The sequence below is a fragment of the Leucopleurus acutus genome, assembly GCF_964270905.1.
Source record: "Leucopleurus acutus genome assembly, chromosome: 10".
Lineage (NCBI taxonomy): Eukaryota > Metazoa > Chordata > Mammalia > Artiodactyla > Delphinidae > Leucopleurus > Leucopleurus acutus.
Genome location: NC_139153.1, coordinates 36,859,040 through 36,871,763, shown reverse-complemented (window position 1 = coordinate 36,871,763; position 12,724 = coordinate 36,859,040). Strand labels below are relative to the sequence as shown.

Sequence of the window (12,724 nt, the reverse complement as noted above, 5' to 3'; positions counted from 1 at the left end):
GCCAAGGGATGGCCCCCACCCCCTGGCTTCCTCAGGCCACTTAGTTCTGTCCCCGCCTCTGTCCCCAGGGCCTCAAGAAAATACCTCCCAAAAAGCTGAGTCGCATCCCAGAGCTGATCGAGCCCTGGTTCATCTTCTCCCTGATCTGGAGTGTGGGTGCCACAGGGGACAGCGCCAGTCGCATCAGCTTCAACCACTGGCTCAGGATCAAGATGAAGACAGAAAACGTGAGAGGCGGCAGCTCCTGGGCTGGGGTCCAAGGTCTGGGATGCATACGCTGAATGCTGGGTGTTTTGGGGCCGTCCCCCAGGCCCCGGCCCCCAGAAACAAGTAGCCACACAAGCCACCGGGTCTCACCGCCTGGTTTTCCCCCTGGTCCTTCACAGCTGACCTTGCTCTTTCCGGAGGAGGGGCTGGTGTTTGATTACAGGCTAGAGGACGGCGGCATCAGCAGCACCACTGACGATGAGGATGATGATGAGGGCAAGCAGGTGACTGCAGACCTGCCCAGGGAGGGCCCTACTGGGTGGCGGCTGTCCTCCTCGATGAATAGTGACTGCAGAGAAGAGGCTGCATTGACGGTCACAGGTCTCAGACTGGGGTTATTTGCATCATCTCCTGAGTCCTCACAGACCCACAGCGTGGTTATTATTGTGCCCATTTCCCAAACAAGGAAATTGAGGCTCAGAACTGTCGCGCCCAGCTAGTCGGTGGCAGAGCTGGACTTGAACCTGGGACTGGGAGATGTCAGAGTGCCTCCCTTCCCAACCATACACACTGCCTCCCCTGTGTTGATGCTGAGCCCAGGTATTAATCAACTCGGTTCTACTTAAAAGCCCCATTTGCCCAGGGGCTGGGCTCCTCAGGGGTGGGGGAGTAAGCCCCCATGGCCTGTCTTGATGTCCCCATTTCTCCTCTTAGCCAGCGAGGGTCCCATTAGCCTACCCTCATGGGATCAGGACTCTAGCCCAGAAGGAGGAGGGGCCAGAGAGGCATCTATAGAGATGGTTACTGCACAGGGTCCTGCTGCGGGTCTCACGGGGCATGTTTGAGTCTAACCATCAGTACCGTTCCCAATGGGACATGTGGGTTTGACCACAGTGAACACCCCCATCAAGGGAGGTCTGCAAGTTGAGTCAGGGCTGTGGGTAAAGGGATGCATGCAGGTGGGGATGGTGGGGGAGAGCGGGCCAGGTGACCTCTCAGCGTCTAGGCGATGCCAGCCCCATGGTTCTGGCCCTCACATGTTTGGGTAGCCTAAACTAAACAGCAGAGACCTTTGCATTCTGGGTTGTCCAGTTCCCAGAGTACTTCCTTCATGCAGAGGCCCAGAGACTGGCCCCACTGAGGTAGCTGGATGCAGGGAAGCCTTCACTTGGGCAGCTGTGTGCAGAGAGCCCCCCATTCCTGGAGGTTTGTTCTGGGAGTCCCCCACCCTGTGTGGAGAGTGGGCACAGGGATTCCTGTTTCTGTCAGAAGCAGCCCTTCACCTGGACTCTCTTGCTGAGTCCCAGCAGTGCCGCTCCTTGCCCTCCTGGTGCACTTGGCCAAGGGTGAGACGGGGAGAAGGTTCCAGGCCCACCCTGTGCCACCTGTGGTTCCAGGTTGCCTGGGTGAAGTGGATGGACTCCTCAGCTTCGTTCACCATGATGCCAGATACCAACTACTGCAACATCATCGTGCCAACCATGGACACCATCCAGATGTCCTACCTGTTAGACATGCTACTCACCAACCGCAAGCCCGTGAGTGCCCCTGCCATGCCCTGCTTCCAAGTGCCCCACACTTCCAAGGCCTAGGTCAGGAGTGGCTGGCTCCCACACTGACAGGGCGGCAGCTCGTGCTGCATGCTGGGCCCTGTGAGAGCGCTCTGACCCTGTGTCCCCTGCTCTCCTAGGTGCTGTGCATCGGGCCGACGGGCACAGGGAAGACCCTCACCATCTCCAACAAGCTTCTCAAGAACCTGCCGCTGGAATACATCAGCCACTTCCTCACCTTCTCTGCCCGCACCTCAGCCAACCAAACCCAGGACCTCATCGACAGCAAACTGGATAAGAGGCAGGCACCCTGGTTCCTTCCTGGGTCCGATGCCCCCCAGCCTGGCTCGGCCAGCTGCTGTCCCCCCTCCCCTCCCGGGTGGCCCTTGGGCTCCCTTGCAAACTGCTCTGGAGACTTCTTCCATCAGGAATTCCCACCGAGCCCTTCTGTGGGTGCTCTCCCTGGGCTGAGCACTCGGGAGGGGCTTGTTATCTATCTGCCTAGAGGCAAGGCTCAGAGCAGCCAGGTGTGACGTCCCAGGACGCTCAGAATGGGACAAGGAGTTGCTCAAGAGGCTCAGCAATTCGGGGGAGCCTGAAGTTAGTGAGGGCTTCCCAGAGGTGAAGCTGCCATCCTGCCACCCTGGATTCCCTGAGGACCTGGTACCCGTGGGTGCTGGGCTTACACAGCCCCATCCCACAGGCGGAAGGGCGTGTTCGGGCCGCCCCTGGGGCGCAACTTCATCTTCTTCATCGATGACTTGAACATGCCGGCCTTGGAGACATATGGCGCCCAGCCGCCCATCGAGCTTTTGCGCCAGTGGATGGACCACGGCGGCTGGTATGACCGCAAGATCATCGGTGCGTGCTGGCCGCCTGGGGCAGCGGGGCAGGGCTGGGTGTGCTGGGCAGGGCCAGGGCTTCACCCGTTAGGCACAGTAGGCACAGGGCCTGGGCCCACAGGACTCACAGAGAGTCCATGGAAGTGTTTTAATGTCTTTTAAAATAAAGGGGAAAATGAACTTCTAGGTCAAAGAACATTTAAAATGCATAATATTAATATATTTGTCTATGTACCAATACTGTGGTAAATTATAATTTTTAATATATATATTTTTTAATGGAGGAGGAGGCCCAAGAAGGCAAAAGTGCCCAGGGCCTACAGAAGTCTTAATGTAGCCCTGGGCAGGGCCTTCTGACTTCCTGCCCTGACTCCAGGAGCCTTCAAGAGCCTGGTGGACATCAACTTTGTCTGTGCCATGGGCCCCCCCGGTGGAGGCAGGAATGCTATCACTCCACGGCTGACCCGCCACTTCAACTACCTGTCCTTTGCTGAGATGGATGAGGTCAGCAAGAAGCGCATCTTCTCCACCATCCTGGGCAGTTGGATGGGTGAGTATCGGGCAGGAGTGGGGTAGGAGGCCACGGGCTAGGGCAGAAGCCCCGGCCAGGTAAGCCACACCAAGGACAGCTGGGCAGCACTGCGAAGGGCTGAGTGGCTGAACCACTGACATCAGCCCTGGCTTCACCCCTTACTCAGCTATGTTACCTTTGGCCAATTCATGAACCTCTCTGAGCCTCAGTTTCTTCATCTGAAATGGGTGATAATATCAGTGCCCAACACCCCGAGTTGTGAAGGTTAAATAAGACACTGCATGTAGAGCATCTAGCAAGAAGCCCGGCATGTGGTAACTGTGGAACATATGATTTATACATATGTATACATGTATTTTCATCCGTATAAGTACACGCATACATGGTAGAAAGGCTAGTGAAAGGATGTTACTTTTGTAAATCAGGAAGTGCCACCAAGATAGAATGGACAAAATGGCCCTGATCTTCCATGGAGCTTGAAGAAAAGTCTGTTCCAGGATGCAGTTTTCCCCAACCAGTCCACTTCTTACATAACACACACTCTGACCTTTAAACTCTACTTGGCACTGTGCCAGGTGGTGGGTGATGGGAGTCAGGCCTTCCCTCCTCTGGCCTGGCCTGCCCTGCCCCCGGGGCTATAGACCAGAACTTGCCCCCATGCCCAGCTTGGAGGTGGGGGCCATGTGGCTCTGAGGAGGGGGGTGATGGTCAGTGGCTGCTCTGGGGCTGCCCAGCTGAGCACAGCCGGTCAAGGTGGGCAGCAAGGGACCCACCTAACTCTGAGCCCCGTGTCTCTCCCTCAACCTTCTAGATGGACTCCTTGGAGAAAAGAGTTACCGGGAGCCCGTGCGTAAGTGCAGGCCTGGGCAGGGCCTGGGAAGGCCTGGATGGGGCAGGGGCACTGGTTCCAGGGGGAGCCCTGGACTCCAGTTGGATGTCGTTGAGGCCGGGTCCCAGGGGCCACAGTGAACCATCCTCAGACTCCTGAGGGGACCTCGGGCCACTGCTAGAGCAAAGGTTGCCCAGCACCGACGGTCTGCATGGCTCACTCACCGTTACATGGCCAGTCAGTCTTTCAGTGCCCGGGTGAGTGTCCGACCCATAGTAGAAGCAAGGTGAATGCACGTTGAATGAATGAATAAGGAATCCAACAAAGTCCCACCCTGTGTGAAGAAGCAGAGGCTCTGAGGAGAGGGCATGAGCCTGGAGCCAGGAGCAACCTGCGTTCGTGTCGGGCGTGCCCCGTGTGGCAGCGGATCTGCTGCTCATTGCAGCAGGGTGACTGGCCGCTCCAGACCTCCTCAGGCCTCCGTGTCCACTGCTGACCTGCACCCAGGCCTCCCTGGGCCCTGTCTTCTCTCCTGTTCCTGGGAACAGATTTCCCTGCTCCCGTATGAGGCCAAGCCCTCCTCTTAGGCCTGAGTCCCATCCCCTATTGTCTGCTTGACAGCCACCGACATCAGTGTTCTCTTCTCCACTGGGCCATTCCATCAGCGAAGACACGCCCCGATTTCTCCCATCTTAAGAACAAAACACAAAACAAGCCCCTCTTTTCTCCCCTCCCTACACCCCCCCCCAGCCTTGGCGCCATTTCTCTGTCACCTTGAGGCCAAAACGCTCCAAGAGCGTTTTCTCCTCCTGCGGGCACCAGCCCTCCCTCCCACTTTCTCTTGAGCCCCACCAGTCCCCGGAGAGGGCTCTTGTCACCAGCAGCCTCGCAGCGTCCAGACCAAAGGTCAGCTGGGTCTTCACCTTTCCCGGGCTGTCAGCTGTCTGTGGGGGTCACCCCTCCTCCTCCCAGTCGCCTTCCTAGGTGGATGGAGGGCTTACTCTCAGCCTCTACTCCCTCTAAACACACTCTTCTGGGACATCATCATCCTGCCCTGGCGATAAACCCCTTAGTGCGGATGCCGCTGAGTCTGTGTGTTCAGTCCAGACCTCTTGCCTGAACCTCGGACCGATGTCTCCTCTTGAATGTCCACTGGGCGTCTCAGGCTGAACATGTCCAAACCCGAGCCCCTGACCCACCAGCACCTGGCCCTCCATTCTTCTCAGCTGATGGCCACTGTGTCCTTCCACTCGCTCAGGACAAGGGCCTTGGCACCATCCGGACTTGCTCGCTCTCTTTGTCTCTCTCAGGAGGTCCTGCTGCCTCTCTCTCCAGAACCCCCCCTGAACTGCGCTGCTTAGCACCCCAGCCCTCACTCATAGGCCACTGCAGCAGCCCCCCCCACGCCGGTCTCCCTGATTCTGTCTTCACCCCCTGCATCTGTCTGTCTGTCTGGAGGTCTATCCATCCTTCACTTGCAGCCAGAGGGACCCATTCAAACGCTGAATCAGATCACATTCCTCCTCTGCTCAACCATCTCATGCAGACTAGAGCCCAGGTCCTGGCAGTGGTGGGCACCCCTCATCACTGTCTGCTCTCACCACCCCCTTGCTAAGTCCTTAACCCCCCCAGACATGCCTGCCTCAGGGCCTTCGCCCTGGCCACGCCCTCTCTGGAACACCTTCTCCAGTTCTGAACCTGCTTGGCACCTCAAGGCTTCGGGTCTCTGCTCAAGTGCCCTCCTCCGCAAGGCCTCCCCAGCATTTATGTCAAATCCCCCAACGCTGGCTCTCCCCAAACCTCTCTCCACACATTTTCCATCCCCAGTTTACTGTCAGTCCCCCAAAGAAAGTCAACTTGTTGGGGGTGAGGAGCGTGTCTGCTGGGGCTACCCTCTGTGCGCAGCACCTAGAACAGTCCTTGTGTTAATGGATGAGCCCGCTTTGGGGCTAGTGAGTTGTCCTGCCCCTTCTTTGCTTTTTTCCCTCTTCTGGGGGCTCCCTCTGCCCCAAATTCCCACTGACAGAATTTTGGTTCCCAGCAAAGAATTGCATTGTTTTCAAAGCACAAGCAAATAGGTTATGTTAATGGTGAAAATGCAAGGGGGTGATAAGCCCCCAAGGTCATGGCTGAGTCCCAGGCCTCCACGTCCACTATGGTGCACTCCTGAACCCCGTGTGGGCCATGCAACCCTCCCCATGCACAGCTCAGAGTGGCACGTTTCAGGTCTGGCCCCATTAGTGTTCTCAATTCCATGAATGTGTCCCAGTGCCCCAATATATGGACAGGCTATATCAGTGATAAGGATGTAAAAGGGGGGAGCTCCGGGTGAGAGATTCCTCACCCCATGGTGGGGGATACCAGGAAAACCTTGCTGGGGAAGTAGCATCCGAGAGGGCTGCAGAGTGGGCAGAATCCAAGCATGCAGGCTGGGGAAAGGTATGTGCAGAGAACACAGCACCGGATCTGCAAGGGCTGTGACCCAGGGCCACTCTCCTGTTCCCACAGCCGGTGCCCCCAACATTTCCCACTTCACGGATCCCCTCGTGGAAGCCACCATCATGGTGTACTCCACCATCACCTCCCAGCTGCTGCCCACCCCAGCCAAATCCCACTACACTTTCAACCTGAGGGATCTCTCCAAGGTCTTCCAGGGCATGCTCATGGCCGACCCGGCCAAGGTTGAGGTGAGGACCGGTGGGCCCCCTCCCCAGTGTCCAGCAGTGGAGTGCCCACACTGCCCTCACAGTCCTCCCTGGTTTTAGGCCTTCCTACCCAAACACTCCTCAGCCTTCATCTGGCCAGGCCCTCGGGCAGGGGGTGGAGCTGGGGACACGGCAACAGGTACCAAGCCCCCAGGAGCCCTGCCTTCATGCAGCTGAGTCCTATCTTGCAGGTGAAATCCACACCTAGAATGCTGGCTGTGATGGGATCACACAAAAGCAGGAGCCGGGGCATGGCAAGGGAGGGAGGGTTCCTGGTGGAAGCCCTGTGTGTGAGAAGATTGAGGGGAAGAGTGAATGGTACCAGGTGGAAGGAGCAGGAGTGCAGCACGGAGCAGTGTCAGCTGTGCTGGGCAGGCTCTGGGGGCTGCAGGGGCAGAGAGTCCTGAAGGTGATGGGAGCTGGGGGGTGGGTAGGGGGCACATTTGCACTTTGGGATGGGGAACGGATGGGTCAGTGTGTGGGCCTAGCGTCAAGGGCATAGTGTGAATAGGACAGATGCCAGCCCTGGCCCTGTCTAGGGCCCTGCCAAAGGAGTCGAGAGAAGAGCTTTGGGGCTTCCTGAGGGCGGTCCTGTCACCCAGGGAGAGGCAGGGAGGTCAGCATGGAGGTGGCAGCAGGATGGGGGTAGAGTCAGAGGGAGCTTTGGGGTCAAGTGAGTGGTTAGATGTGAGGTGTCAGGAAGGTATAAGGAGAATCGGGCATTCCTCTCGGGCTTGGGGTTTGGGGAGCTGTGGGGACCCTAAGAGGGGAGAAGCTAATTGAGCTGGGAGCCCTGCAGGCACAGCTGCGCCTGGAGCTGGGGGTGGGGAGGCCCAGGCGTCAGCGTGTGAACTCCACGCTCTGTGGAGACAGCAGACACCCAGGGCCCTGGCAGGGTCTTGGTAGGAGAGCCAGGCCCAGGTGCTTTGAGAGGTGGCTGAGGGTGCGGGGCCGAGACCGGGCCCTGACGCTGGGGCGGCCGCAGGACAAGGTGCAACTGCTGCGCCTGTGGTACCACGAGAGCTGCCGTGTGTTCCGCGACCGCCTGGTGAACGAGGAGGACCGCAGTTGGTTTGACAAGCTCCTGGAGAGCTGCATGGAGCAGTGGGAGGTGGCCTTCGAAGAGGTCTGCCCCTTCCAGCCCATCCTCTACGGGGACTTCATGTCGCCAGGCTCCGACGTCAAGTCCTATGAGCTCATCACCAGCAAGAAGAAGGTGAAGGGGCCTGCTGGGGCCCTACCCCTGACCCACAACCCCTGACCCCCGAGACCCCAGCCCTCTGCAGCCACTGCTAAGAGACCACCATGCTCTGACCAGAGGGTCGGACACTGGTCTGGAAGGCCAGCTCAGGGACTTCAGGCCAGAAGTTGCCTCTCTGAGTCCCATCTCCTCGCCTGTCAAATGGGCGCAGTAGGCCCCCCTTGGCCCTTTCCTGAGGACAAGCCTAACGTTCAACTGAGACAGGCTCTGTAAGCAGGAACACGCTATGCCCATTTGAGGGACTAGTATCCCACTCACAGAGCCACGGCAGGGCCCTGGGCACCGCGAGTCTTGAGTCAAGACCCCAGGGTGGCAGGATGAAGCTGGAGTGCGGGGGGCCTCCTGTTGGTTTCTTCACACAGACCCTCTCCTAGCTCCCAGGAGCTCCCACGGGGCCCCAGGTCGGTACATCCTGTTGAGCCCTCAAGGCAGCAGGCAGGTCTCTGACCCGACCCTCAGGCCTTGGCGTGTCCAGCGGGTCAGGCCTCATCCAGGCAGACCTGGCATCTTAAGGCCAACATCCCTCTGTGCACAGAGGAGCAGGGCTGGCTGGGGGGATGGGGTGTTGTGCTCCCTTCCGGGGGGGCACAGTGCACGGGGACAGAGGGAGGACCCAGCTCTCCCCGTGCCCCCCCACCCCCCGCTGCCAGATGATGCAGGTGATTGAGGAGTACATGGAGGACTACAACCAGATCAGCACAGCCAAGCTGAGGCTGGTCCTCTTCATGGACGCCGTGAGCCACGTCTGCCGCATCAGCCGCACCCTGCGCCAGGCGCTGGGCAACGCGCTCCTGCTGGGTGTGGGCGGCAGTGGCCGCAGGTCCCTCACGAGACTGGCCTCACACATGTGAGGGCCCCCAGGCGTGGTGGGCAGTGGGCGGCCGGTGGCAGACTCAGTTCCATTCGTGTTCTTCCACATGTTCTATGCTGAGGCAGACGCACCTGGCCCATGGGCTTCTAAACCTGGGAGGGTAACCTGGGGTCCAAGGAGAGACAGCAGCAGTGCCCTGTGATGCTGCAGGGATGGGGGAGGGGTAGCTGCAGGCATCCAGGAGAGATTCCTAGAGGAGGTGGCCATGGACCTTCTCTTCTAATCAAGGCTGGGAGGATGGAAGGGAAAGGCATTCCAGGCCGAGGGAGCAGCCTCAGCAAATGTCTGGAGGCAAGAGAGCAGGTTCAGGGTTGGGGGAGTCAGCAGGTCTGCCCAGGATGGGAGCAGATGGCTGGGGTGGGGCGCTTGGCCTCAAGCTCTGGCATGCCTCCACCCAACCACCTGTCTCCAGGGCCGAGTATGAGTGCTTCCAGATTGAGCTGTCCAAGAACTATGGCATGACCGAGTGGCGTGATGATGTCAAGAAGGTCTTGCTCAAGGCTGGCCTGCACAGCCTGCCCATCACCTTCCTGTTCTCAGATACCCAGGTGCCACCACACGGGCAGTGAGGGGGATCTAGGGTGGGTTGGGTACAACCCACCCCAGTGTGGCATCCTGGAAGGTGGTCAGTCCTTCATGCCCACGTCACTGTCAGTTGGGGTGGATCTTGGGAGGAATGGCTGGGACCAGCGGGAGGGGGCCAAACCTAGCCTGTCAGGGCTGGTGGGGGGCATAGATCATTACTATGCCCCGAGGGTAAAGAAGGCCCCTGGCACCATGGCTGACCACAAGCAGCACCACACTCACTGGCCAACGGCTTCCTACCTCAAGGACCACAGGACTTGTGCCTGAGGTGCTGTGACTATGGCCCCCTTCTTGGGGCTGCTCCGTCTGGAGCTCCCTAGATGAGGCCTCGCCCCAGGTCTGAGAGAAGGAGAGGTCGTGGGTCCAGGGTCTCAAGACAAACAGGGCAGTGCTTAAACCTGACTGGTGGTCAGGACTGGGCCGAAGCTGAAGCCCTGGAAGGCTTCCAGCCCTACTCCTATCCCCCAGGCTCCCCTTACATAGTCAGGCAAGTGAGGGTGCCCTCTGGCACTGACTAGGCCCTGGCCATATGAGATGGGCAAGGACCCGTTTCTGCCTGTGGCCTGGTTTTCTCCTGTGAGTAAACTGAGACGTAGAGAGGCCTGGCAAGAGAGGAGGAAGACACCACATCTCCCACCCAGGACCCAGGGCCCTTCCACAGCCCAGCAGTGATGTTCAGAGTCTCTGCTGTAGGGCAGGCCTGGGTGTGAGTCCTGGACCACAACTTGTGAGGTCACTTGTGTGACCCTGGGCTTCTCTGAGCCTTAGTGGCATGGTCTGTGGAATGGGGCTCCTGTGAAGGTCCAGTGAGACCATGGTCATGGAGCCCAACACCCAGGGGCCATCATCAAGACTCAGCTCCTCCATCCCCATCTTCCCCCCAGATCAAGAACGAGTCCTTCCTAGAGGACATTAACAATGTCCTGAACTCAGGCGACGTTCCCAACCTCTACAACACGGATGAGCAGGACCAGATTGTCAACACCATGCGGCCCTACGTCCAGGAGCAGGGCCTGCAGCCCACCAAGACCAACCTCATGGCTGCCTACACCGGGCGTGTGCGCAGCAGCATCCACCTGGTGCTGTGCATGAGGTACAGGTGGCCACTGCAACCTCGCAGGGACAGGGGTTTTAGGTGGGGGAGCACCTGGGCCTGCCACAAGGGGAAGTGGCCTGGGCCTGGCCACCGTGCCATTGGGTCCAGGCTGCCATGCCACAGGGCTGTGAAATGACCCTGGGTCCTGGGTTCCTGGGGGGTGTAAGTCAGTGTCTCAGGGCCTCATTTGGACCCCCACCTCCCCAGCCCCATTGGAGAGGTCTTCCGAGCTCACCTAAGGCAGTTCCCCTCCCTGGTCAACTGCTGTACCATCGACTGGTTTAATGAGTGGCCGGCAGAAGCCCTGGAGTCTGTGGCCACCATGTTCCTGAACGAGATCCCAGAGCTGGACGCCACTCCCAAAGTAATTGAAGGACTGGTAGGTATCTTGGTGAGGAGCAAGACCTTGAGGGGGACTGTGTAGGTTTGGGCTTGGGGTCACCAAGGCCTGGGTAAGATTCCCAGGCCCACGACTGATGGGAAGCCTTTGGGCAGACAGATTTATCTGTCTAAGCCTCAGTTTCCTCACCTGTATAATGGGAATGCCACAAGGTTGTCACGGTGACGCAGGAGGCTGGGCACACAGTTACACAGTCACTGTTTATCTTATTCTCTGAGGGCTCCACGGAAACTTTCTTTAAAGAGTCGCCTGATATAGGGACTTCCCTGGCAGTCCAGGGAAGATTTCACCTTCCACTGGAGGGGGTGAGGGTTCAATCCCTGGTCGGGGAGCTAAGATCCCACATGCCTTGGCGACAAAAAACCAAAACGTAAAACAGAAGCAATATTGTAACAAATTCAGTAAAGAGTTTTTTTTAAAACATGGTGTACATTAACAAACAAAGAGCCCCCTGATACAACCCAGAGACTACAGATGGGGTGGGGGGTAGATTTGTCTGGTCCAGCCTGAGACAGTGATGGTCACCTGGGGGCCAAGAGCTAGGGTGAGCCCATTTCTGCCCAGCTGTGCTGAGGCCTTGGGCCCTCCCTCCCCACATCTACAGCCTCCGAGAGGGGCCCCACCTTAGGGCTTTCTGAGAGAGGCAGGTCATAGGGGCTGTGATAAGAGCACTGGGCCAAGAGCTGGGACACACCTGGGTCCAAGTTCAAAGTGAACTCTGCCCTTGACAACTGTGTGAACTTGAAAAAGCCCCTTGATTTCTCTGGGTCGTGGGATTTTTCATCTGCAGAATAGGTGACCTTTACCTGGAGGTCGTGAGGATCATAGGAGAGAGTGAGTGTGAGGGCCGTTGAGGTTCCTGCACGTGGCTCCCTCCACAGAACCAGGCTTCAGTGGCTTCAAGGGCACCCTGGTGCCCCATCTTTGCTGGGGGCTCTACAAGACTGGCATCAGTGGTCTGCTCCCTCACAGATTCAGGTTTGTGTGTATATCCACCAGTCGGTGGCCAAGAAGTGTGTCGAGTATCTGGCCGAGCTGGCCCGCCACAACTATGTGACCCCCAAGAGCTACCTGGAGCTGCTCAATATTTTCTCCATCCTCATCGGGCAGAAGAAACAGGAGCTGAAAACTGCTAGGAACCGCATGAAGAGTGGCCTCGACAAGGTGGGCTGGGGTGGGGCCTTGTGGGCAACGTATAGCTGCCCGTGGTTCTGCCCATGCAGTCTCAGTCCTGACCCCAGAGGCCCAGCCTGGCCTTTCAGTTGGCAGCCCACAGTGTTTAAATGGGTGGCTTCCTCCCTCACCAAAAGAGCTGCTGGCCAAGGGCAAGGCCAAAGCAGGTCACCCCAAATATTTTTAGGGGACTGCTCCCTTCCTCTGGGGTCCACTGGGCAACCTGGGGGCCACTGAAGCTGCTGGCCACAGCCTCTCGTGAATGAGGGCGGCCCTGCAGTGACCTCTCCCCTGCCCCCTCCAGGCCTGACTCACTCTCTGGTCCCCATCACACTGTCACACCGCATTTCCTCTCTGTGCCCCCCGCCTCCCACCCCGCAGCTGCTGCGCACTTCGGAGGACGTGGCCAAGATGCAGGAAGAGCTGGAGATTATGCGCCCCTTGCTGGAGGAGGCTGCCAAGGAGACCACGCTCACCATGGAGCAGATCAAGGTTGGGAGTGCTCCTGGCCCCCTCCCTGACGGCTGACCACGTCTGAGGATGCTCGGCATCCCCATGCAGCCACAAGATCCCTAGCTGCCCGGCCTCACAGGTTGCTTAGCCTCTTGGTGCCCAGTTCCCGCATTCAGTCATGTGTTCATTCAACAAATGCTTGCTCAGAACCTATTCTATG

At 58.4% G+C, this 12,724-nt stretch overlaps 1 protein-coding gene across 1 annotated transcript in view; it reads left to right on the top strand.

Moving 5' to 3' along the window:
- Positions 1-12,724, top strand: part of DNAH1 (dynein axonemal heavy chain 1) — a gene marked incomplete at both ends in the record, with an annotated part of 78,991 nt that overhangs the window by 53,040 nt on the left and 13,227 nt on the right. The window contains 15 exon segments of the mRNA XM_082848906.1: positions 69-227; positions 387-491; positions 1,605-1,745; positions 1,898-2,058; positions 2,461-2,618; positions 2,976-3,149; positions 3,943-3,981; positions 6,469-6,647; positions 7,651-7,881; positions 8,577-8,773; positions 9,210-9,345; positions 10,267-10,475; positions 10,686-10,857; positions 11,851-12,042; positions 12,433-12,543. Coding sequence (XP_082705032.1) covers positions 69-227; positions 387-491; positions 1,605-1,745; positions 1,898-2,058; positions 2,461-2,618; positions 2,976-3,149; positions 3,943-3,981; positions 6,469-6,647; positions 7,651-7,881; positions 8,577-8,773; positions 9,210-9,345; positions 10,267-10,475; positions 10,686-10,857; positions 11,851-12,042; positions 12,433-12,543 — 2,364 coding nt within the window.